The 26,597-nt window shown below is 34.5% G+C and overlaps 1 protein-coding gene across 9 annotated transcripts in view; it reads right to left on the bottom strand.

Moving 5' to 3' along the window:
• PRKCI (protein kinase C iota) overlaps positions 1-26,597 on the bottom strand; it is a 100,637-nt gene that overhangs the window by 9,243 nt on the left and 64,797 nt on the right. For all 9 annotated transcript variants that reach the window (XM_032630681.1, XM_032630680.1, XM_032630679.1 and 6 more), the window contains 9 exons: positions 25,386-25,471; positions 23,764-23,904; positions 21,080-21,134; positions 19,959-20,017; positions 10,488-10,664; positions 8,593-8,690; positions 7,746-7,832; positions 5,997-6,132; positions 476-563 (listed from right to left, as the gene is read on the bottom strand). In XM_032630681.1, the coding sequence (XP_032486572.1) occupies positions 476-563; positions 5,997-6,132; positions 7,746-7,832; positions 8,593-8,690; positions 10,488-10,664; positions 19,959-20,017; positions 21,080-21,134; positions 23,764-23,904; positions 25,386-25,471 (927 nt within the window). The remainder of the gene's footprint in view (positions 1-475; positions 564-5,996; positions 6,133-7,745; positions 7,833-8,592; positions 8,691-10,487; positions 10,665-19,958; positions 20,018-21,079; positions 21,135-23,763; positions 23,905-25,385; positions 25,472-26,597) is intronic.

Here is a 26,597-nt window from a genome sequence, read left to right as displayed (position 1 = left end):
TTCCTGGGGGAAATACCCTAGGAAATCTGAACAATCTTCCAGAGGTTTATGACTCTGGAGTCACATGGCTGATTAAATCCCAACTCTGCCGCCTTCTAGCTACATGACCTTGGGCAAGTTATTTAGCCTTTCTGTACATCAGTTTCCTTGTTTGCGAAATGTGAATTAACAGTGCTCACCTCATAGGATTATTAAGAGGATTAACAGTTAACATATGCAAACTGCTTAGAATAGTGCCTCGTACTCTTAAGCGCTTGCTACTAATAAAATATTATTCAAATTTGCACCCCCAAATACTGCCAAGGTCCCACCATCTCTGATTTCAGAATTTGGGGGTTTTATGTAGGTTTTAAGAAGATCAAGAAAGTTTATGTTAATAAGCTCAGTATTGAAATACTATAGTGTACTATGATGCAATTGGTACCACATTTAACCACCCTTCTAGCACATAGCCAAAATACCACCAATTTATTACCATAATCTTCTCCTCGTAAAATTTCAGGAGCAATGTAATTAGGAGTACCACAGAAAGTGCTGGTTGTATCTCCTGGCCGTAATCCTTCCTTTTAATAAAAAAAAAGAAAAAAAAAATAATACGATGCAAAGTCTGTTTTAAATTCACCTCTTTTATTTCATCTATCATATAAGGTCAGCACCTATAGGTAATATATTGAGCTTAAATAAAATATCACTAGCACAGTTGCCTTTACTATTAAAATCATGGGTTGCTACTAAATACCTGAAAAAAAACCTGTCCTCATTAGATGTAGGTAAACAGTCAGTTCAATTAAGATAAAAACTACACTTAAAATAATTTATACTCAAGTAAAATTATAATAGAAAAACTTAAATTACATGAGTAAAAGGAATCATATTTTATGAAGAAAAGAAGCTCTTTAAATCCCACCTCCTAACACAACCACTGCTGGCATTATGATGTTTCCCTTCTGGTCATTTCTCCTAAGGCACACGTTTTTTTGGTTTTGTATTTTAATAGCTACAGGATGGAGGAAATTAAGGTAAAACACACTAATATGTATAAATAGAGAAACTACACAATAACAAATGGAACAATCACCAAGAAGTTAAAACAAACTTGTATGTAGCTAACAACACAGCCTCAAAATGCAACTAGTAAAAATGGACAAAATTATTAAGAGGACTTCACAATCCCTGCTATTGCCTGAATGTTTACATGCTCCTAATATTCTTATGCTGAAGCCCTAATGTGATAGCATTGTGGTGGGGGGTGCTTTGGGGAGGTAATTAGATCATAAGGTTTGAGCCCCATGATGGGATTCGTGTTCTTATAAGAAGAGAAAGAGAGCTAGCCCCTTTCTCTCTCCCCACCATTTGAGGATACAACGGGAAGACAGCCATCTGCAAACCACGAAGAATGCCTTTACTCTTCTGCAAACCAGGAGGGGTGCCTTCAGACACCAAATCTGCCAGCACCTTCATCTTGGACTTCCCAGTCTCCAGAACCATGAGAAATAAGTGTTTGTTGCTTAAGCCACCTAATCTGTAGTACCTTGTTATAGCAGCCTGGACTGATAGTACAATCCCCAATCATGACAGGTAATTTTAACACATTTATATCAAAAAATGGTAGGTCGTACCAACAAAAAAATTAGTAAGCAGAGAAAGATTTGGACAAAAGCTAGAGTTAAAAATATGTATAGTTTACATACATATAGAATATATATATCTACGTGTATGTGTGGAGAAACAGAAAAGGAGGGAGAGACTCCTTGAATGCAAAACAGAGATTACATACCCTTTTTAAAGTACATTTGGGATACTGACCAAATACTAAGGCATAAAAGAAACCTCAATAAATTTCAAAGGACTAGTATCATTCAGACCATTCTTGCGCCACAGGAAATTAAATGAGAAAGAGCCAAAACAATCTTGAGAAAGAAAAGAGTTGGAGGAATCAAGCTCCCTGACTTCAGACTATACTACGAAGTTACAGTAATGAAAACAGTGTGGTACTGGCACAAAAACAGACACATAGATCAATGGAACAGAAAGAGAGAGTCCATAAATAAGCCCATTCACTTGTGGTTAATTAGTCTATGAAAAAGGAAGCAAAAGTATACAATGGAGAAAAGACAGTCCCTTCAATTAGTGGTGCTGGAAAAACAGGACATCTACATGTAAAAGAATGAAATTAGAATATTTTTGCACACCGTATACAAAAATAAACTCAAAATGGATTGAAGACCTAAATATAAGACCAGAAACCACAAAACTCCTAAAAGAAAACATAGGCAGAATACTCTTTGACATATATTGTACCAATATATATATATTTTTGATCTATCTTCTAAGGCAAAGGAAACAAAAGCAAAAATAAACAAATGGGACCTAATTAAACTTAAAAGTTTTTGCATAGCAAAGGAAACCACTGACAAAATACTACTGGAATACTACTCAGCCACAAAAACGAATGAGATTTTGCCATTAACAACAACATAGATAGACTTGGAGGGTTATTATGCTATTGAAATAAGTCAGACAGAGAAAGACAAATACTGTATGCTATCACTTATATGTGGAATTTAAAAAGTAAAACAAACAAATGAATATAGTAACAACAACAAAAACAGACTCACAGATATAGAGAATAAACTAGTGGCTACCAGTGGGGAGAGGTAGAGGGAGAAGGAAGGGACAAAATAGAGGTAGGAGATTAAGAGGCACAAACTACTATGTATAAAATAAATAAGCTACAAGGGTATATTGTACAGCACAGGGAATATAGTCCAATTTTATAATAACTATAAATGGACTACAATCTTTAAAAACTGTAAATCACTATGTTGTACATCTGAAACTTACATAATACTATAAATCAACCATACCTCAATTAAAACGAAAAATAATAAAAAGATAGTCTAAATACAAGCTGAATAATACTAAATATACAATTAAGCATCTGCTTTTTTTACTTTATAGCTATGTAATTTCCCATGTAATTACAGACTTCGTATTACTAATAACCACAAATCCAACTCAACATATGTACCTAGAATCTAACCATTTCCCTATTGTTAAATTACATGGTACAAAATTCCAAACAAAAAGGTTGGGGGGGAAGATATACACTAAGAATCAAGCCTCCCTCCCATTCTTGTCCCTGACGCATCCAGTTCCAGCTCCCTAGGGACAGCCACTGTCATGAGGTTCTTATGTGTTCCTACAGAGATATTCTGGGTGTGATGTATGTATCTGTCTTCAAATTTTACACTATTATATATAACACTAACACAAACATCTAGAAGAAATATTTAGTAATATATGTTGTGACTCCAAGGATTTTTTAAAGATCTCTAACAGGGATATGTATGTTATTTTTGTATACAGGCATACATGGAGATACTGCAGTTTGCTTTCAGAACCCCATTTATGACATCACAATAAATTGACTCACATGAGTATTTTTGGTTTCCCAGTGCATATAAAAATTATGTTTACACTACACTGTAATCTATTAAGTGTGCAAAAGCATTATGTCTAAAAAACAAAGTGAATACCTTAAATAAAAAATACTTTAAACACAACATTGTAAATCAACTATATTTCAATAAAAATTAAAAAAAAAAACTTTATTGCTAAAAAATGCTAACAAGAACTTCCCCTGGTGGTCCAGTGGTTAAGAATCTGCCTTCCAACGCAACGCAGGGGATGAGGGTTCAATCCCTGGTCGGGGAACTAAGATCCCACGTGCCGCAGGGCAACTAAGTCTGCACGCTGCAACTACTGAGCCCACATGCTCTGGAGCCCATGCATCACAACTAGAGAGAAGCCTGTGCGCTGCAGCAAAAGATTCTGTGTGCTGCAACTAAGACCCAATGCAGCCAAAAATAAATAAATAATAAATAAATATTTTTTAAAAATGCTAACCATCATCTGACAACACAGCGCTGCCAAAAAACATCAACTTGTAGAAAACGCAATATCTGTGAAGCACAGTAAAATGAAGTATGCCTGTACAAAGAAATATGAATGTGATTTAAGTTGTTTTGTATTATGGGCAATGGCCTGACATACAGTCTCATGGTGAGTGACATGCACTTTCAAGGTAAGACTCAGAGGCAAGGGATGCAGTCTGTTAACTTGTAAAAGAACTATACTAAATCATTCACCTTTTGACTGGATATCTGAACATAGGCCCATCAGCTAAATTATTTACAGCATAACATAGATATTATTGTAACACACCCTGCTGATAAAAAAGTTAAAGGCACATCAATTCACAAAATAGCTGGTTTTTCAGTCAATTAAAAAAAAATCAATGTTCATAAAATATTCCAAACATAACTCTGAAGATGTTAATTGCAGTTTTCATATGCCTCCAGTCATCACTATTCTCTGCATTCTTTTTAAACTTTTTTAATACATTTTATAAAGTCTTTATTGAATTTGTTACAATATTGCTTCTGTTTTATGTTTTGGTATTTTGGCCACAAGGCATGTGGGATCTTAGCTCCCCGATCAGGGATCAAACCTGCACCCCTGCATTGGAAGGCGAAGTCTTAACCACTGGAACACCAGGGAAATCCCTCTTTTTTTAAAAAAAAAATATTTATTTATTTAGGCGACGCAGGATCTTCATTGCCGAGTACGTGATCTTTAGTTGTGGCATGCAGGATCTAGTTCCCTGACCAGGGATCAAACCAGGACGCCCTCCACTGGGAGAGTGGAGTCTTAACTGCTGGACCACCAGGGAAGTCCCTGCATTCTTTATATAAAAGTATCTAGTGAGAAACTGAAGAAATTAAATTAATTAAACCTGGAGAAACTATGAAAAAAAACTTGAATGATTTAGATTTACCAAAGAATAATTATAAGGAAAAAAAATTTATCCAATATATGCCCAAGGTCAGACATTAGGTAAGTTTAAATACTGATGTTAAGTCATAAGATAAGAACATTCAAATTTCCAGCGGATTTATTTCCCATAAAGTTTAACATCGGGCGTAAATATGTTGGAAAAGAAACAAAGTACTGTTGGTTAAGTCTCTGAACACAAGTTCCAATCCTGGTGTTATTTCCTACTAGTAACACCAAATAGCTCCTGGAGAAGGAGGCAGAAAAGGAGGCAAGCAAGACAACCAACTTAAAGAACTACTGAATAAAACCTCTCAGATTTATCAAAGATCGTGATTAACTTGATTGAGGATCTCTGGAAAGAATGGGAATATATAACAAACCATTATTATTTTTCATTAAGAGTAACAAAAAGATCAAGGGATTTTTCTCTAATAATATCTTCCAGGCAAAACAGGATGCCCAAATTTCTTTGAATAAAAAGAACCAGGCTCTGGAGGCACTTCCCTCAGGTGAATGGGGAAAGGCAAATAACACATTCACATGCTTGTTGGCAAATTCACTGTGTGAAGATAATTCGGTCCCAGCTATTTTGACAAGGAGAGTAGCCCCCTACACATCTCCTGGAAAAAGACTGGACCCGTAAATGAAACATTGTTACAAAAAGAATAAAACACCAAGAAATAAACGACATGTCCTGAGAGTAACTAAAATTCTTATTTTGCTTTATTGAATTTTATGTCAGATATTTAAATTTAAATATATAAAAAATGTTAGATTTCCTAGGAAAATCTTGAGCGCATCATTAAGAGTCACAATTAAATGGCAAAAACTGGAAGGTGATATGCAAGCAGTTTTACAGTTGTGGGTTTGTAGACAGTTTTTACCTCCAAGTTTTCTTCAATAGTGTCACAACTTTGAAGATAAAAAATTACAGAAAATAAAAAGAACTTAACTCTTATAGCAAATATAACGCTCACAGAAAATATGGAATTTTGTAAATGGCTAGGAAATCAGCGCATTTGTCTTTGTTTAGGATACTTTTTGGAATTCTAGCACAAAGTAGCACTTATTTCCCCATCATTAAATATAAAGTTATCTGACTGAAACAATTTCCTGAGCTGCTGAGATCTTCTGAATAACTAGAAATTTCCCCTCACCTTACACATGCCATAGTCAGTGAGTTTAATGTGTCCTTCAGAGTCCAGCAACACGTTGTCCAATTTCAAATCTCTATAAATTATCCCCCGTTCATGAAGATAATTTAATGCTAGACTGATTTCTGCGGAGTAAAATCTAAAATAAAATGAAAAATTACTCATTTGATTCAAATTTTTAAATTGTGGTAAGTGCCTACAGAAAGGTATTTAAATCCTACTCTCATCTGCAAACCAGAACATCAAAATCATGTCAAAAGATTTTTTTCTCTCAATGTTTTTAGGAACAGTACCAAAACACAAATTGAAGTGCCACTTGAAGATAGCTGAGCCCTAAACTCAATTATAAAGTTCCAATCTAAATTAAACCCATACTTTTCATAAGGTTTAATTTGAAAGTCTCAAGCAGGGATTCTTAATCTGGGCCCTTGGATGGACTTCAGAAAGTCCACACTCCTACAACTGGACACAAGCAGAATTTGGTGGTAAGCAGAATTTTTGACCTGAATAATGAAAATGAAACACCCTAGCTGGTTTCTGGCTGCTTTGGTGAATGTTATCATGATCATGTCTGGAGGTACATAATACACACCTTCCAGCTACTTAATTCTAAGAATAGGGAACTTGAGCTCTTATCCTATACTCTGGTTCCTAGAAAAGCAAAGATGATATAAAACCAGAACGGGCACTTTAATACAATAAAAACAAGACTATTTTCCCCAAGTCCAGCTGAACAAACAAGGAACAAATACCGGCTATATTCACAATTCAAAATATCATCTGTGGCTTTTGCCATGAAGGGTGACCATTTGCTAAAGCCTACATAAATAATGAACATACAGTAAATTAAACAACAACAACAACAACAGCAGTTTGGCCCCGAGACAGATTAATACACTTTATACCTTCTTATAAAATTGAAAGCTATTATCTCTTTTTGACAAGAAATATCAATGAATAGCGAGATTTCCACTAAATAAGTTATTTTTTAAAATGAATTTCTAACCTTTGTTACATACATATACAAACTCACATGCTTCATTTTGGCATTACTCTTGTGAAGTGCAAAAGGGTAGAATTACTGCTAATTATGAGTAAAAAACAAAATAAAACATGGCACTCATGGATTAAACTTCTTATCCTCCCCCACCTAAGTCCTCCAACAATTTACAATCCTGTATAAGAATATCAGATTAACGGCACTAAACAAATAAATGATATTTAATACTCTTTTCTCTTATTAATCAACATGTATGGGATCAGAGGGGGGAAGCCAAAGCCAGAACAATTCAGAAATTATAATTATGGAAGAACAGTCGATTACATAATAGGTTAAGAGGAATTGTTTTATTACTCTCAAGTATATATGAATAATAATCTTCTAATGAAAAACTGTCAGCGATCACTGCAAAGTTGATAAGATTAATAAGTGTTTATAAATTCATTAATTATCTTAGTGGCTGATACTGAATAGAGAAAATATTTGAAAATAATTGAGTTTCATAGACTAAAGGTTTCCGCTTTAACATTGTTTATACTTCTCAATTGCTTATAATTATATTATTATATATGTAATATGTATCACATTATGATATAATTTAACTGTTAGCTTAGCCTTTACATGACTTATAAAGAATTAGCTCGTATCAAAATAAATGATTTATCTACTGTTTTCAACCACTGGCATATAAAAAGTCCCATAGCTCCTCCCACCAAACTTCAACACAAGCAAACAATAAACAAAAAACTTACCTGGCATGTTCTTCAGGAAGTTTTCTTTGTCGCTGCATATGAAACATTAGATCTCCTCCATTAACATACTCTATGACAAAGAACAATCTAAAAAACAGGAGAGAACACATGAAACCAAGATCCAAAATAAGGTGGTGTAACTTTGCATTTTAAAACTATAGAGACCAGTCACAGCATAGAGAGCATTCTACATGATTCACCCTTAACAAAAATTCCAGGAATTTGGTGGAAACGAAGGGTGATTGGAGTAGAAAGCTGTTTAATCACAGAAGATACAAGAAAGTAAATCAGAAAGATAATTTGTAACCTGCTACTTCTATTCTAAAGTATTGGGTTGGCCAAAAAGTTCATTTGGGTTTTTCTATAAGATCTTAACGAAAAACCCGAATGAACTTTGTGGCCAAGCCAATAGTACCATCTGCAATCCAGAGCTCTCACTCCCACCCCAGTTTTAGAATGTGCAATGTGTAAGTCATTTTCAACTGTCACTTAAGGCAAAAGAAGTTAGAATCTATCCCCCTAATTAAACTCTAGGAACATTTTAGTCCTAAAACTAGAATCTTGGTGATATTTAAAAGGTTGGATTTCTACTGCCATAATTAGGACCTGGCTATTTTTTTTTTTTTTTTTTTTTTTTGCCTAAAGCAGGTAATTTCCTAATGCTGATCCAATGTCAAATTGATATCACTGGTTGGAGTATGAGTAGCAGGAAATTACAAGCATAGTACTGTTGTGTCTGTCTCCATGTGACTTCCACTTGAGGAATTACTGTAGAAAGGGGTTCTTATTGTGTAATATACCAAAATGCGTAAAACCCAGGTATCATTCCATTATCTTTCAATCTTACCTGCTTTCTGTCTGGAAGCAAGAATGCAGCCCAACAAGAAAAGGGTGATTAGATGCCTGCTCAAAAACATGCTTCTCTGTCTGTACCCAGTCAATATCCTATTTTAAAATACAAAAGAAATCTATGTCAAACTGAAATGATATCATCAAAACTATGACACTTTGTTGTAAAGCAGAAACTAACACACCATTGTAAAGCAATTATACCCCAATAAAGATGTTTAAAAAAAAAAAAAAAAAAAAACTATGACAAATTTGTTCTTAGTAATTCTATTACCATAAATGCAATTATTAACAAACTAGGCTAAATATCAAAAGCATTGATAATCATGAAATAGTAATTTATATACAAAGAGAAAATACTACCAGTAAATCTTTCGATATTATGCAACACTCTAGAAAACTTTACAAGCTCAAGTACTTGCCCTTGATAATAATATGGTTTGATTTTTATTTTTTAAAAATCTAATAATCCTCAGATAACTTTATTTATTTATTTATCTGGCTGTGTTAGGTCTTCATTGCTGCACGCAGCCTTTCTCGACTTGTGGTGAGCAGGGGCTACTTTTTGTTGTGGTGCATGGGCTTCTCATTGTTGTGGCTTCTCTTGTTGCAGAGCACAGGCTCTAGGCGTGCAGGCTTCAGGAGTTGTGGCGTGTGGGCTCAGTAGTTGTGGCTCAGTAATAGTCCATTGTATATATGTACCACATCTTCCTTATCCATTCATTTGCTGATAGACATTTAGGCTGTTTCCATGTCTTGGCTATTGTGAATAGTGCTGCTATGAACATAGGGGTGCATGCATCTTTATGAATTACAGTTTTGTCCGGATATATGGCCAGGAGTGCGATTGCTGGGTCATGTGGTAATTCTATTTTTAGTTTTTTAAGGACCCTCTATACTGTTCTCCATAGTGGCTGTATCAATTTACATTCCCACCAACAGTGCAAGAGGGCTCCCTTTTCTCCACATCCTCTCCAGCATTTGTTGTTTGTAGATTTTCTGATGATGCCCATTCTAACTGGTGTGAGGTCATACTTTATTGTAGTTTTGATTTGCATTTCTCTAATAATTAGTGATGTTGAGCAGCTTTTCATGTGCCTCTTGGCCATCTGTATGTCTTCTTTGGAGAAATGTCTATTTAGGTCTTCTGCCCATTTTTGGATTGAGTTGCTTGTTTTTTTAATATTGAGCTGCATGAGCTGTATATATATTTTGGAGATTAACCCTTTGTCCATTGATTCATTTGCAAATATTTTTCTCCCATTCTGAGGGAGAAAATATAGTTTCCTTTGCTGTGCAAAAGCTTTTAAGTTTCATTAGGTCCCATTTGTTTATTTTTGTTTTTATTTCCATTACTCTAGGAGGTGGGTCAAAAAAGATCTTGCTGTGATTTATGTCAAAGAGTGTTCTTCCTATGTCTTCCTCTCTGAAACAACCATTATTAACACTTAACTTCTACAAACTTACTATTAGTTATATTAAAAATAAATGTGATAAATACTCAAAACTGATTATTTTATTACATGTAACCGTAATCTATGCTCTTGAGGTTATTTACAACTGTTACATCTGTACGTAGTTGTGGCTCACAGGCTCTAGAGTGCAGGCTCAGTAGCTGCGGTGCATGGGCTTAGTTGCTCCGCAGGATATGGGATCCTCTCAGACCAGGGATCAAACCCATGTCCCCTGCACTGGCAGGCGGATTCTTAACCACTGCGCCACCAGGGAAGTCCCCATCAGATAACTTTAAATATACCTTAAATAATCTGTTTGAAGCATGTATTTAGAAAAGTAGGCTGAAATAATAAGGCATAAACATTGAGTTTTTTTTCTGAAATAGTACACTTAAGCCAACTTAACAGTTTAGAGGTAATAAAACATCATAGTGCTTACCTCATCATCATTGACAAGCTCCTTTTTCACAACTTTCATTGCATAAATACGATCTGTTTTTTTTAATCGCACCAATAGTACTTTGGCATAACTTCCTCTTCCTATTACCCGGAGCAAATCAAAATCCTGAAGACCTAAACTGGATGAAGCTTTGCCACTTTCCCTGGTGTTCATTGCCTGTTGAGAACATTTATACCAAACAGTTATACCTGAAGTATTTTGCATAACACAATATACTTCTAACACCTAGTTATACCTATAAGATTTTTAAATATTTTCTGATTTAAGTTCTTAATTAGTTCTTACATCATTCCAAATGATATAATCTAACTACTCAAGAGGTAGGATGAATTCATGAGTTGAGGTCAGAGGGGTGGTGTTAGGAAAGGAGAAGGAGTTGAAATCTGAGAAACATTGAAGGATGTCTTGGAATCTGATAACTTTTGGGTACGGAGGCAGTGGAGACACATGAATAAAAAAATGACACTAACTTCGGTGACTGGGACTCTGGAGGTGCCATTACTAGAAAAATGAAGTGTGAGCACATGGTAAGACTGACAGAGTTGATGAGATAATGAGCTCGATTTTTCATACTGAAATTAGAAGTTACAATGGGACATCAAGATGAAAGAGTCTGCCAGAAGCTTAATGTATGAAATCTGAGTTAAGCTACAGGCAGAAAACAAGCATGAGGCAGTTCAGCTAATGTAAAACATCCTTTTCTATACAATACCAAGACTCCTGTGGAATGACAAAGTCAGCCCTGTAATTCATTCACAAGTAGAAACTTAGGCTTCTGGAAATTTATAAAGAAGACTAAAGATAATCTTTTATTAGATGCCTGCAAAATTCCCAGCATACAACCAACAGATATACTCATGAGAATTAAGTACGAATTTTCTGAAGAGTATCAGCAAAAGCAAGGACCAAATTTTCAGAAAGATAAACTAGTAAGCACAAAACAAGAAAGAAAAAAGTATTATGAAAATTGAAGGAGCGTGATTATCCAAAACAAAATTTAGAAATAATAATTTGGCTTGGTAATAAGAATAAATAAAAAGGAGTGAAAGAAACCAGATTAGGGCAGATTAAGAAAGCAGAAAATGGTAAAAAGATAAAGCAATGTATAGACTTTAAATATGGTTAACTGGAAGCTATAAAAGAGAATCAAATGGAAAGAAAGCACAGTTCCTTCACATAAACAATAATAGGCTGAATGAAATGACAGAAGCGAGAAAACAGTGGAATGTCACCTTTTAAATGGCTTACCCCCTCCCCCCTTGCTTATCTACAATCCTACAGCCTGTAAAAATAGCCTTCAAAATGAAAATGAAATAAATACATTTTCAGACAAACAAAAACTACGGAAATCCTTCACTAGTTGGTTCTCACTCAAGGAAATATTGAGTTCTTCAAGAAGAAAGATGATCTCATATGGAAGGCAGACACACAGGAACAAAAGCAGAAGAAAAAGAATAAAATGTGGATAAACCTAAATAAGGATTGACTGTTTAAAAACACTAACACACACATACAGAATTTTAAAATATGACAAAAATAGCAATAAAGACAGGAAGGGAGCATGAGTGTATTTAAAGTGTTCTAAGGTCCTTGCATATCTTGGAAAATGGTAAAAAGTATTATTAATAATTTGTATTTAATTTAAATAAGTTAAGGGTATAAGATGCAATCTCTAGAACAACCAGTAATAAAAAAGCAAAAGAATGCGAAACAAGCTAAAAGAGGTGAGGAAAAAAAAATAAATAATTAACCCAAAAGAAGGCTAGAAAAGTAACATAAACAGATGACACAGAAAACATAGTAAATTGGTAGATTTAAATACAAATAAGTTGTTAGTTTAAATATACTTACATTAAATGTAACAATACATAAATATTAAAACACACTAAATACTACAGCTAAGGACTATCAAACCAGAGGGGGAAGTCCAATTCTATGATGTTAATAAGATATATATGTGTACAGAAATGTTCAAAGTAAAAGGGTAAGAAACTATATACCATGTAATCACTAACCAAAAGAGAGCTGTAGCTAAATTAACATGAGACAAAGTAGCTGTAGCCAACTGTGGTAGGCTGACTTCTACGAGGACCCCAGTGATCCCCACCTCCTAGTATTCATGCCCTTGTGTAATCCCCTCGAGCATAGGCTGGACCTAATGACTAGCTTCTGATGAAAAAAATAATGGCAAAAATGAAGGGATGGCACTTCTGAGACTAGGTTACAAAAGACCATGAGGTCTGTTTTGCTGGCATTCAATCTCTGGATCTTATTGCTTGCTTGCTCTGATGAAGCAAACTACCTTGCTGTGAGCTGCCCTATGGAGAGGCCACATGTCAAGGAAGTGAATCCTGCCAACAATGAGGTGAGTAAGTATGGAAGCAGTTTCTTCCTCAGTTGAGCCTTGAGACGACAGCAGTCTTTGCCAGTACACTGACTGCAGCCTCTAAGGGACTCTGAGACAAGAACCTGGATTCCTGACCCACAGAAATTATGACATAATAAATTTTGTTGTTTTAAGCCACTATATTTTAAGGTAATTTGTTACACAGCAATTACTTAACGTAAGGACCTTAGGCAAGGAAGCATTACTACAAATAGAGAGGGGTATTTCTTTACGAAAAAGCATTAATCCAATATAAGATACTATGACTCTAAATCTACATGTATTCAATAACATAGCCTCAAAATATGTAAAGCAAAAACTAACAAAACTAAAAGGGACAGGTAAATTCTAAATGAAAACTGTCTGTAGGGAAAGAACATGCAGTCAGTGAGGTAACAGAAGACTGAATAACACTGTTACTACTCTTGACTTAATTGATCTGTATAGAATACTTCACCCAACAACTACAGAATATATTATATTCAAAAATACATATGGAACATTCACCAATGCCTGTGTGCTTGGTCTTCAATCAAGTTTCAAAAAAGTTCAAAAGGCTGAAATCACACAGAATAGAATACATTCTCTGACGTGCAGCAGAATTAAGCTACTCAATACAATAATAAAAAAATTCCCACGTATTTGAAAATTAATTAGTATATCAATACTTTTAAATAATACATGGATCAAAGAAGAAATCATAATACAGATTAAGATACATTTAAAAGTGAATGACACTGATGGCCAGTAGGCAAATGAAAAGATGCTCAACATCACTAATTATTAGAGAGATGCAAATCAAAACCACAATGAAATACCACCTCACACCAGTCAGAATGCCCATCACTAAAAAGTCTACAAACAACAAATGCTGGAGAGGGTGTGGAGAAAAGGGAACCCTCTTGCACTGTTGGTGGGAATGTAAGTTGGTACAGCCACTATGGAAAACAGTATGGAGGTTCCTTAAAAAGTAAAAATAGAACTACCATATGACCCAGCAATCCCACTACTGGGCATATACCCTGAGAGAACCATAATTCCAAGAGTCATGTACCACAACGTTCATTGCAGCACTATTTACAATAACCAGGACATGGAAGCCACCTAAGTGTCCATCAACAGATGAATGAATAAAGAAGGTGTGGCACATATATACAATGGAATACTACCAGCCATAAAAAAAAAGAGAATGAAATAATGCCATTTGCAGCAACATGGATACAACTAGAGATTATCATACTAAGTCAGAAAGAGAAAAACAAATTCCATATGATATCACTTATATGTGGAATCTAAAATAAGGCATAAATGAACCTATCTACAAAACAGAAACAGACTCATAGACATAGAGAACAGATTTGTGGTTGCCAGGGGCAGGAGGGGGGGGTGGGGGAGGGATGGACTAGGAATTTGGGATTAGCAGATGCAAAGTATTACGTTTAGAATGGATAAACAACAAGGTCCTAATGTATAGCACAGGGAACTATATTCAGTATCCTGTGATAAACCATAACGGAAAAGAATATTAAAAAAAGAATGTATTAAAAAAAAGTGAATGACAAAAAAGCATAAGGAAATGAGAAGAGAAATCAATGCATTAGAATAGGATATAAGCATTCAACAAAAAGCCAAAAGTTAGTTCTTTGAAAAGACTAATAAATTGACATCCCCTTGGCAAAACTGATGAAGAAAAAGGGAATGCACAGTAACTTTTTATCAGGAGTAAAAAAGGGTATCATTTCATATTCTCAGCAATTAACAACTTTGTGTCAATAAATTTGAAAATTTAGGTTAGACAAATTCCAAGGAATAGCACAAGAGGAAACAGAGAAGCTAAATTGCCCTAGATCTATTCAGAAATAGAACCTAGAATCAAATCCTTCCCACGAAACAAACAAACAAAAAAAACAAACCAAGAAAACCCTCCAGGCCCAGAGTGCTTTTCTGGTGAATTCTTCCAAAAATGTAAGAAAGAAATAATGTCAATCTTATAAGAATTCTCCTTGGGAATAGGAAAAATTCCAAAATCATTTTATGAGCCCAGTATTATTTTGATACCAAAACTTCACAATCCAATACAAAAAGGGAAAATTACAGGTCAATGATTCTTGTTAATAATTTTTTCAAAAACCTAAAATAAATGTTGGCGAATCAGATCTACCAATATACAAAGAGAATTATACATCATGACACAGGGAGTTTATTCCAGAAATGAAAAACAGGCTTAACATTTGAAATTTACTGAAATTGGGCTTCCCTGGTGGTGCAGTGGTTAAGAATCCACCTGCCAACGCAGGAGATACGGGTTCGAGCCCTGGTCGGGGAAGATCCCACATGCCGTGGAGCAACTAAGTCCATGCACCACAACTACTGAAGCCTGCGCACCTAGAGCCCATGCTCCGCAATAAGAGAAGTCACTGCAATGAGAAGCCCACGCACAGCAACGAAGAGTAGCCCCCACCTGCCTCAACCAGAGAAAGCCCGTGTGCAGCAACAAAGACCCAACACAGCCAAAATAAATAAATAAATTTAAATTTAAAAAAAGAAAGAAATTTACTGAAATTTACACATGATCAACCCCACAAATGCCATAAAATGTTGTTGATAAAATTCAACATCTTTTCAAGATGAAAACAAAAATCTTAGCCAACTAGGAATAGAGACAAACTCCCTCATTCTGATAAGGGTATCTATAGAATAAAAACCTAGAGCAAACATCAAACTTAATGATAAGATATTGGAAGATTTCCGTCTGAGATGTGGAACAAGACAATAATATCTGATTGTCATTTCTTTTCAACATCATTTTGGCCATTTATAGAGTCCTTGCTAACTCAATAAGGTAAGAAAACTGAAAAAAATCTAAGATTGGAAAAGGAAGAAATGAAACTGTTATTCATAAGATGATCATATATGTAGAAAATCTAAGAGTATCTTTAGATAGCTATTGGAATTAATAAGTGAATTTAGCAAGGTCTCAGGATACAAGGCAATTTAGGAAAAAAACCTTATTTCCATATAACAATATTAAATAGATAATTAAAGTTTAAAAGAATACCATTTACCTCCAATATCTCTAGTGCAAGAACTTTGAAAACTATAAAACACTGACAGAAATGAAAAAAGACCTAAGTCAATGGAAGAACGTGTCATATTCATGGATGAGGACTTAATATTGTAGATATCACTTTTCCTGAAATTGATCAACAGGTTTGGTTTATTTCCTTGATTCTATGGAAACTAGTGAGCTAATTCTAAAATTTACATGGAAATTCAAAAAGCTAGTAAGAGTAGCCAAGAACAAATTCCCAGAACAAAGTAGAACTTTACTAGATATAAAAGACTTATTATAAACCTATAATAATAATGACAGTATATCAGCATAAGAATAAATAAATGATGGAAAATAAAAAGGAATCCAGAAATAGACCATGTAATAATGGGCATATAATTGATGAAAAGATACCTCTGCAGAATAATGGAGGAAAGTATAGTCTTTTCAATGTCTTCAATAATCTTGGAAAAGACAGAGATTTCTTAAACAGGCCCCAAAATCTCTCTCCAAAAAAGAACAGACAGATGTAGACAGCCTTCAGAATGGGAGAAAATATTTGCAAAGGAAGCAACTGACAAAGGATTAATCTCCAAAATATACAAGCAGTTCATGCAGCTCAATATCAAAAAAACAAACAACCCAATCCAAAAATGGGCAGAAGACCTAAATAGACATTTCTCCAAAGAAGATATACAGACTGCCAACAAACACATGAAAGAATGCTCAACTTCATTAATCATTAGAGAAATGCAAATCAAAACTACAATGAGGTATCACCTCACACCAGTCAGAATGGCTATCATCAAAAAACCTGCAAACAATAAATGTTGGAGAGGGCATGGAGAAAAGGAAACCTTCTTGCACTGCTGGTGGGAATGTAAACTGATACAGCTACTATGGAGAACAGTATGGAGGATCCTTAAAAAACTAAAAATAGAACTACCATATGACCCAGCAATCCCACTACTGGGCATATACCCTGAGAAAACCATAATTCAAAAAGAGTCATGGGGGGGCTTCCCTGGTGGTGCAATGGTTGAGAGTCCGCCTGCCAATTCAGGGGACACGGGTTCATGCCCTGGTCCGGGAAGATCCCACATGCTGTGGAGCGGCTAGGCCCGTGAGCCATGGCCGCTGAGCCTGCACGTCCGGAGCCTGTGCTCCGCAACAGGAGAGGCCACAACAGTGAGAGGCCCGCATACAGCAAAAAAAAACAAAAAAGAGTCATGTTCCACAATGTTCATTGCAGTACTCTTTATAATAGCCAGGACATGGAAGCAACCTAAGTGTCCATCAACAGATGAATGGATAAAGAAGATGTGGCACATATATACAATGCAATATTATTCAACCATAAAAAGAAATGAAATTGAGTTATTTGTAGTGAGTTGGATGGACCTAGAGTCTGTCATACAGAGTAAAGTAAGTCAGAAAGAGAAAAACAAATACCGTATGCTAACACATATATATGGAATCTAAAAAAAAATGGTTCTGATGAACCTAGGGGCAGGACAGGAATAAAGACGCAGATGTAGAGAATGGACTTGAGGACTCGGGGAGGGGGAAAGGTAAGCTGGGACAAAGTGAGAGAGTAGCATTGACATATAGACACTACCAAATGTAAAACAGATAGCTGATCAGCCCGGTGCTTTGTGACCACCTAGAGGGATGTGATAGGGAGGGTGGGCGGGAGATGCAAGAGGGAGGGGAGATGGGGATATATGTATGCATATAGCTGAATCATTTTGTTACACAGCAGAAACTAACACAACATTGTAAAGCAATTATACTCCAATAAAGATGTTAAAAAGAAAAAATCAAGAACATCTGTTCATCAATGATACCACTATCAGAGTGAAAATACAAGCTATTGAGTGGCAGAATCTATTTGCAGTATATAACTGATAAAAGCTTAGTGTTGAGAATATACCAAAAACTCCTACAAATCGTTACAACAAAGGCAGACCACTCACTTTTTTTTAAAGAGATATAAGCAGACATTTAACTGAAAATTATATCCAAATGGTCAATAAATACATGAAAAGGTACGCAGCAGGGAAATGCACATAAAAACTACAACATTCAACAGGTTGGCTAAAATTTAAAAGGCACACTATACAACGTGTTGATAAGGATGTGGAGCAAATCAAACACTCACACATTGCTGGTGAAAGTATAAATTGATACAAGTACTTTGGGAAACTGCTTGGCATTATTTACTAATGTACACAAGACTCAGAAATTCCACTCCTAGTTATGTACCTAACAGAAATGCTTAAATATGTGCACCAAACTACATTTACAAGAATGTTCATAGCAGCATATCATAATAATCCCAATCCAGGGGGGAAGTCAACAGAATAGATGAATTGAAACAAAAGTGAAAATAAATGATATACTGCTATATAAAACACGGCTGAACCTCACAAACACAATATTGAACAAAAGAAGCCAGACACAAAAGATACTGTGTGACTCCATTTATAAAAAGCTTGGGGAAAAGAGCAGAACTAATCTGTGGTGTTAAGACTGTGGTTACTTGAAGGGAGGAGGGAATGTCAGTGACTTGGAGAAGGTACAAGATGGGCCCCTGGGATGTGTAGTAGGTCCTATTTATTCATCTGTGTGGTCATTATGTAGTGTCCACTCTGTGAAAATTGACCCAGAGAGATACTCATGATTTGTTCACTTTGCTCTATATACTCATGATTATATACTCATGACTTGTGCACTTTGCTCTATATTATTCTTCAATTTTTAAATGTATTAAAAGTCTTGAAAATAAAACCAAATGAGTCTTTGGTAAACAACCAAACCAATAAATAATATTTAAGGCAATGAGAAATTCCCAAAAGAACCAAAAAGCTATAAAATAACATCAAGGATCAAACAAAAAGAAACTTTACTAACTCATCATGCTAGAAGAACAGAGAATTTGTTCCTTATTATTAAGAATTTCCTCCTTTGGATGACTCATTGTCAATCAATGAACAAAATATGAAAGATGTGGTTACACTTGCAGGACAGATTATGAATGTTAATAACCTTAGCAGCATAAAAGTAAATATGTAGCTAAAAGAGGAAAGCTGGAAGAAAGAGAAAGGATGGCTAAAGGAGAGTCAAGGTATTGACTAAATTGATGGAATAAGAAACTGAGATAAGAGATTAAATAGGTAACCGACATATGTGCTTCAAAACAGTACAGGACTGAGGCAAGCTGGTAGACAAAACATGTACAGACAATTGTTTTAACTGGGTAATGGACACAGGAGCTTGGAATAGTATTGTTTACTTTTATTGATGTTTGAAATTTTCTGTAATAAAAAGGTTACCCAGAGTAAAACATGATACAGCTATCAAACATTGGAAAGAGAAGAGAAAAGCGGGGGAGCCGGCGGGGCAGGGTAGTGTACTAGTTTAAACCTTTCATGGTTAGAAATATATAAAGTTGAAAAATTGAAAAAGAGAGGTATAAACATTGTGGACACAACTAGAAATGATTAAAAGGAGTTGCCTCTCAGAAGTCAAAGTGGGAGTGGAAGGTGTGAGGCATGATAAATCTTTTTTACTACAAGCAGTTTTCAAAAAATTGGTTATCGTTTTAATTAAACTGTTTTAAAAGCTGATAAAATGTTTAATAGTCAAAAAAGATGGGCAGTTAAGATGCTTAATCATTTATATTTTAAATAAACAATTAGCCCATAAAATGGAAGGATCTATATTTTAAACAATACTACCAAGTATTCTAAATGCCATTCTTAAATGCATTATAATTTTTAGATTATGCTATCTTAAAATGAATATGTTATCTCACCAGATTCTTTCTTCATTTAAATGATTTTAGCAATTTACTTATTGAATTAACTCAGAATAAAACTCTAGAATCACTAAAAATCATCCTTACAAAATTATGATCTAAAATTTAAGCAAGTCAATTTGTCATATTTTTAAACTGTCACATTAAAAAGCTGATGACATAATGTACCATAAGACTAATTAATTATCTTACCTCCTTTTCTTCACCAACTTGGTCCAAACTCTCATGACTTGAAGGATTATATGGAATTACTAAAAAAACAATCCCAAACATTAAAAAAAAAAGAGAAAAACATAGTATACATTAACTGAGTTACACTTAAAATTTTCTCTTGATTTGATTTTCCTTAGTTTTTATTTCTGAATAAGTGTTCATCATTTAAAATTGAGTATCTGTCCTACTAATAACAAATTATACATAAATACCAGTTAAATTCTAATCTTTAATGAGGGTAAAGAGAGGAGGAACCAATCAATAGCCAAGTACTGATTTTAACAAATACTTTTGCTATTTAAAAAAATATTTCTCTTTTTTACAAATTAATCAATTCCTTCCAAAAGGATGACTCTATAAACCCTACTTAGTTATATTAGTATGATTGAGGCATAGTGATAGAGGGTCTCTAGTGTGGACTCAGTTGGACTCCAGGCTTCTATTCCTTAAAGCTACCTGGGTGAAAAAAAAAAAAAAAAAAGCCTACATTTCATACAACCAGCTTCTTCCATGAACAAGATACTACATTCTGTCCTTCCAGAAAAACTCCCTTGTTTTCTTTTTCTTGATTCATCCCAGATCAGGCTGCTCTGTCCCATTTAATTGCTCTCCAAATTTCCCAGAGACATATTTAAGGTTTTGTATCTACTAGACATTCGTTTTTTTTTAGACATTTGAACTCACACGATCTTTTCTGAATTGTCTATACAGCATCTCTGTATATTTTACATAATTTCTTCATCTCATAATAGAGTTTTTAATAAAAACAGGTCACTTGAATATAGTCAATACGTTCCACAAAATCAGTATATGTTTTCATTATTGAAAAAAAGTAGGTTTGCTGAATATAAAGGGGTCTCAAAAGAAATTTATCTGAATAAAAGAAAATAGCCATTTGTTGTAGTTTACATAGTTGTCTTTTTAAAATGCCAAACATATGTTAACTACTGTGACTGATGTTAACACCACAAAATATGGTTACCTAGCTTTTATTTGGGAAGAATATAAATGTCTTTAAATTTAGGTATAAGATTCACATAAAGAAGTCTTTAAATGACACTTTGTTAGTGAGCAATGGTTTGTGCCAGTGTCATTCTTACCTGTCTGTGCATGGTCTGTGTGGATGGATGACTGGTCCATGGGCATCATTGGTTCCTACAAATCATTTCCAAAGATACAGTAACTTAGTGCATTCTTTTTAAATCCCAACACCTCTATAAATCCAGAAACAACATCATTTCAATGAGACACAGCATATTAAAATTTAAATTTGAAAGAATATAACTTAATAAGTGAGAATTACATTACTATATATAATTTATTTTAAATTTTATTATATGTGAAACCATACAACATTCCTATGAATTATGTAATGTTATCACATTTTACAGATCACAGAAAAAACACAAAACTAATTTCAGACTATCAATTAGAAATCAAATTGAACTCCTATATACTCTGATTTATTTCTCCTCTATACCACCTATTCCTCCTTTGAGTTCCACATACTCACTTTAAGTCTTTGGCAAAAGGAGTCTTAGTATAGAGTTACTTAGCTGATGTCCAGAAATAGACTTCAAGATGTCTATAAACTTCTTGAAATTATATGTAAAATTTTATGGGTTTCCCATTTTTCTGAAGATTCTCAAAGGGGTCAGTGACCCAAAAATGGAAAAGAAATACCTCCAAGAAACTAACTGCCAATAACCTCAGGAACAATGCTAATTCAAACCAAAATCTTACTTATTCATTAATTTTGGACCAAAGTTTAATGAATACCCGCAAGAAAGAGTAAACCTGAGAAGCAGCATTAGTTATAAAGTTATACTTTTAAGGTTGCCTTAAAAATAAGCTCATGGGTTTTTCAATGTGTTTAGCACCATCCTAAAATATCAATATAATCACTAACGCAGTGTGTTAGTGTCTTTCCTTCTACATTTATGAACTCACACAAGTCATTCCATTGCCTAAGAATACTCAAGAATATCAACAGTAACCTGGATAAATTATGTTCACAATTTTTGGCCTTCTGCTGTTCCTTAAAATTGGCTTTTTACCTCCCTAACTATAAACCCATTTGTAAACTTACATGAACTGGCTAAATAATTCTACTACCAACAAGCCACCAGTAATAACCTACTTCCACAATGTCCAAAGAAGGGACTACAAATAAACATGGTATAATCATTCTAAAAGATAACTTAGAAAGACGAACCCAGATCTTTTTAAAAACACATATCCTTTAAACCACTAATTCTACTTCTGAATCCTTAAGGAAATAATAAGATTTATTTACCAGGAAGTTCATTATGATTTTCCTCATAGGAAAATTTAGAAAACAACTCAAATGTTTAATCATGGGGAACAGATTAAATAAATTATGGTATAGACACATAAAATACTTTGCTAAAAATGATGAAGATATAGATAGATATAGAAAGATGACCAAAATCTATTGTTCAGTGAGAAAAATGGGTTAGAAAATAGTACAAATGTGACCTCACTTTTGTTAAAAAGTATGTAAAAGAACAAGACATAACCAAACATTGTATGCCTTCTGATGGATAAACACACCACCTTCTATGAAATAGTCTCAAAACAATCCACAAAAAAACAATACCCAGAATCTAATCAAACCTCTACATTCAACTATAATATACAGAAAATAAAGAGGACAGGGGAACATTTTAAACATAACCATGGAGAAGCAAAGAGAAAAATTCTGAATCACTTTAAATGACAACACAGTTTCTTCTATAATTAAATTGTAAGGGAAAAAAGAGAGAGAGAGATGAAGAATCAGTAAATTTAAAAATATCTAAGACATATCAATCAACCGTAAATATGGTCAATCAATGGCAAATATGAACTTCATTTAAATCCTGACTCATCACAACGAAAATTATGAAAACAAAATTATAACATTTATGTGACAACTGAAATTTTGAACATTGCCTTGATGGATATTTGATATAAGGAACTTATTTTTTAGCTACTTTTAAAAAACAGTCCTTATCTTTTAGAGGTACATACTGAAATACATCTGGAATTTGTTTCAAAACAATATAGGATGAGGGCAGGTTAAATGCGTGGGGTATAGATGAAACGAGATTGGTCGTGAGGTGATAACTGTTGGAGCTGGATGACTGGTATTTGGAAGTTCATTATACTCTATAGAAAAATTTTAAATGTTTATGCATATAAATTTGCATACTTCTGGAAGAATATACACTAAATGACAATTACCTTTAGATGGTAGATTTCATGGGGGTTTTTGTTTCATTTTTCTTTATTCATTTTTATTCTCTAGTTTTTCTATAATGAACTTGTTTTAATTTCATATTTAAAATAGAAAGTAAAAAATAAAAATTTTAAATGCAAAAACTCACCAGTAATCTCATACTTTACAGAGCAAACATGAAGACTCTGACTCTTCTCACCTGATCTGTTTAGTATAGATGCTAGAATAATGGGAGCTATAAACTAAAGAGTTTAGCTTAAAGAAGAGAAAAATATCTTTTAAATGGTTCTCCTTACATTTTCCTAATTTAGACCAAATCATTTTGTAGCAGGTCAAACAAAGAAGTTAACCATATCCTACAAACAAATTTGTAATAACAATTCCAAAATTCACATGTTAACTGGACTCCTAAAGTATTCCTACCCACATTCTGTAACAACACTGTTGAGCTGTGATTCCTTAACACCCCCCTATTTTAGCCTTCTGTTCTAGCAGTGTTATCAAAAATGCTCTATAAAAAAAAATTAGACAACAGTGTCTTACCGGTGGCAAAGAATGCCTCCCACATTCAATTGTTACAAGTTTGTGGCACTTCTTATGAACCAGGAGTTTGCAGTTGATGCACTTATATCCCTGACGTCCAAGCCCCCATATTCGGTCAGTGCAGATGGCACAATGAGCACGCTGGAGAAAGTAATTCAACAGTATTTTATTAACAAAAAAAAGGTCATAATCATTTCCCAACAGTTTGCTCATAAAATAGTGAAAGTAAGTGGCTTTCTTCTCTAACTCAGTTCCCTTCATCATACATAACTTTTCCAAAGCTATGATGGTCATGGGAAAATAAACAGAAAGGAGAGCTTGTTTTAAAGAGACTGAAATTTGCAACCATGTTGTTTCCTAAGTCCACGAATTTTCAGTCTTCACCTAATTAAGTTCAGAGTAATGACAATAGGAAAAGTGAATTAAACTTGAAAAACACATAGCAGAAAAAGCTGTGCAAGGATTCCCAAGCAAACATAAACCTATCAGTCTGTTCAGAGGTCAAACCGAAGCCCTGCTCTCTCTTTTTTAAATTAATTTTTATTGGAGTATAGTTGCTTTACAATGTTGTGTTAGTTTCTACTGTACAGCAAAATGAATCAGCTATGCATATACATTCTTCCCCTCTTTTTTGGATTTCCTTCCCATTTAGGTCACCACTGCTCTCTCTTTTTTTTTTTTTTCTTTTTGCAGTACGCGGGCCTCTCACTGTTGTGGCTTCTCCCGTTGCGGAGCATAGGTTCCGGACGCGCAGGCTCAGCGGCCACGGGCCCAGCCGCTCCGCGACATGTGGGATCTTCGCGGACCGGGGCACAAACCCGCAGTCCCCTGCATCGGCAGGCAGACTCTCAACCACTGCACCACCAGGTAAGCCCCACCACTGCTCTCTTAAAGAGCAACACCTAAGACTTCTCACTTCAAAGCTTTTAAAATATCAGTGCTACTGGGAACAGGAATTTGGGAACCTCGGGTGGTAGCTTCTATTACATTAAGAATTGAGAACACGGCACGAGTTCTAGAATGGAAATGGATAACTGTAGTTATCAACAGTAGTTAAAAACATGGACTTCTGGAGACAGACTGATCTCCAACCTTGGCTCTGCCACTTACTAGCCGTGTCATCTTGGGCAAGTTATCTAACCATCCTGCACCTCAGTTTCTTCATCTATAAAATGGAAATATATAGTACCTCTCTCACAAGGTTGTTGCAGGGATTAAATGAGTCACTATATGGCAAGCATTCAGAAAAGTGCCTGGTACATACTAAAAGCTAGATAAATGACTGCAATTCTCATTTTCTAAAACAGGGAAAACTAAAAAAAATTTACAACAGTAAATGGTTTGCAAAATAAACCTTGCTTATTTTCTGGCTGTCTTGAATTATATTTAAAAAAATCCAACTTTCTTACAGCTAGGGTAACCATATAACTAATCATCCAAGTTGGAACATTTTTATGAGTCAAAGGAGATGCTATTAAAAATTACCTCAAGATAACAGATGTACTACCCCTGGCAAACTGGGAATTTTAGGTCACCCTACTTACTCCTTTAGAAAGGAATAACAGTAGAGAGGAAAAACCCGGATTTCTCAAATTATCAATATTCAGCAAACTAAGGTTTACCCTGTTGAAACGCTTGGCTTGAAAAGTGTGGCCATTTGCACAATAAAGCTTTCTCCAGCGGCGTGCGCCTCGGCGGTAGATGGATTCTGAAGAGAGATTAAAAGTTAAAAAAAAAAAGGAAGAAAAAAAAAGAGCAAGTGTGAATATAAAGTCATTTTATAATTGCCTGTGATTTTTTTCATGATATTCATTGCAGGAAAAAAAAATATATTGATAAAAATCTGAAAGTGAAAAAATAAAAGTCATCAAGAGACTAGGCTTTTCTGTTTTTTAATTGTCCCCTAACTTTTAATTTTGAAAAAATGTTAAGCCCACAGAAAAGTTAAAAGAACAAACATCTCCATCCTTCACCTACAATTATCTATTACTATAATTTTGCCACATTTGCTTTCTTCTCTATTTACACATATACTTTTTTTTCTGAATCATTTAAAAATAAATTGCAGACATCATAACACTTCATCCTTAAATACCTAAGTATCCATTGCCTGAGATTAAGGACACTCCCCCTAATTCTATTTAACCACTATACCATTATTGTGTCTTAGAAAATTAACATTAACTAAATATCACCTAATATACACTTCATCTGCTAATTCCCTATTTGCTTGAAAAGTGTCTTTCATAGTTTTCTTTTTCTCTCCAGGATCCAATCAAGATTCAGGCACTGAATTTCATTACTATACCTTTTTTGTCTCTTTAATGTATGCTAAAACATTCACTCTATCTTATTTGTTGTTGTTTGCTTTTTATGATGTTGAAAGAGTCTAGGCAGATGTCTTATATCATGACCTACATTCTGGATTTGTCTGTTTCCTCATTAGACTCAAATCTATTATGGATTTGTAACACACTTCCCAGATTAAAAAAAGGATTCCCAAATAAAAAGTATTAAATACTTTTGGCAAAAATAATACACAGGTGATGTATATTTCTTACTGCATCTCATCAAGAAATGTACAAATGTGAGATTGTTGACTCCCACTACGTGTTCAATCACTCTGTTAAAGGCAGTGATGGCTAGTTCTCTTCTTTGTAAAGGTACGTTTTTGTAAATAACATATAAGGGACATTTTGTAACCACAAGAATATTCTCTTCGCAACAACCTTTTATGCAATGGTTTTTATATTTTTTTATATCTTTAACTATTCTAAATACATTCCCTAAACAAAGAGGTTCCATGAGATCAAATCAAGTCCACCGGCGTAATT

Source organism: Phocoena sinus, chromosome 4 (genome assembly GCF_008692025.1).
Source record: "Phocoena sinus isolate mPhoSin1 chromosome 4, mPhoSin1.pri, whole genome shotgun sequence".
Lineage (NCBI taxonomy): Eukaryota > Metazoa > Chordata > Mammalia > Artiodactyla > Phocoenidae > Phocoena > Phocoena sinus.
This window is presented reverse-complemented; position numbering and strand designations above follow the sequence as displayed.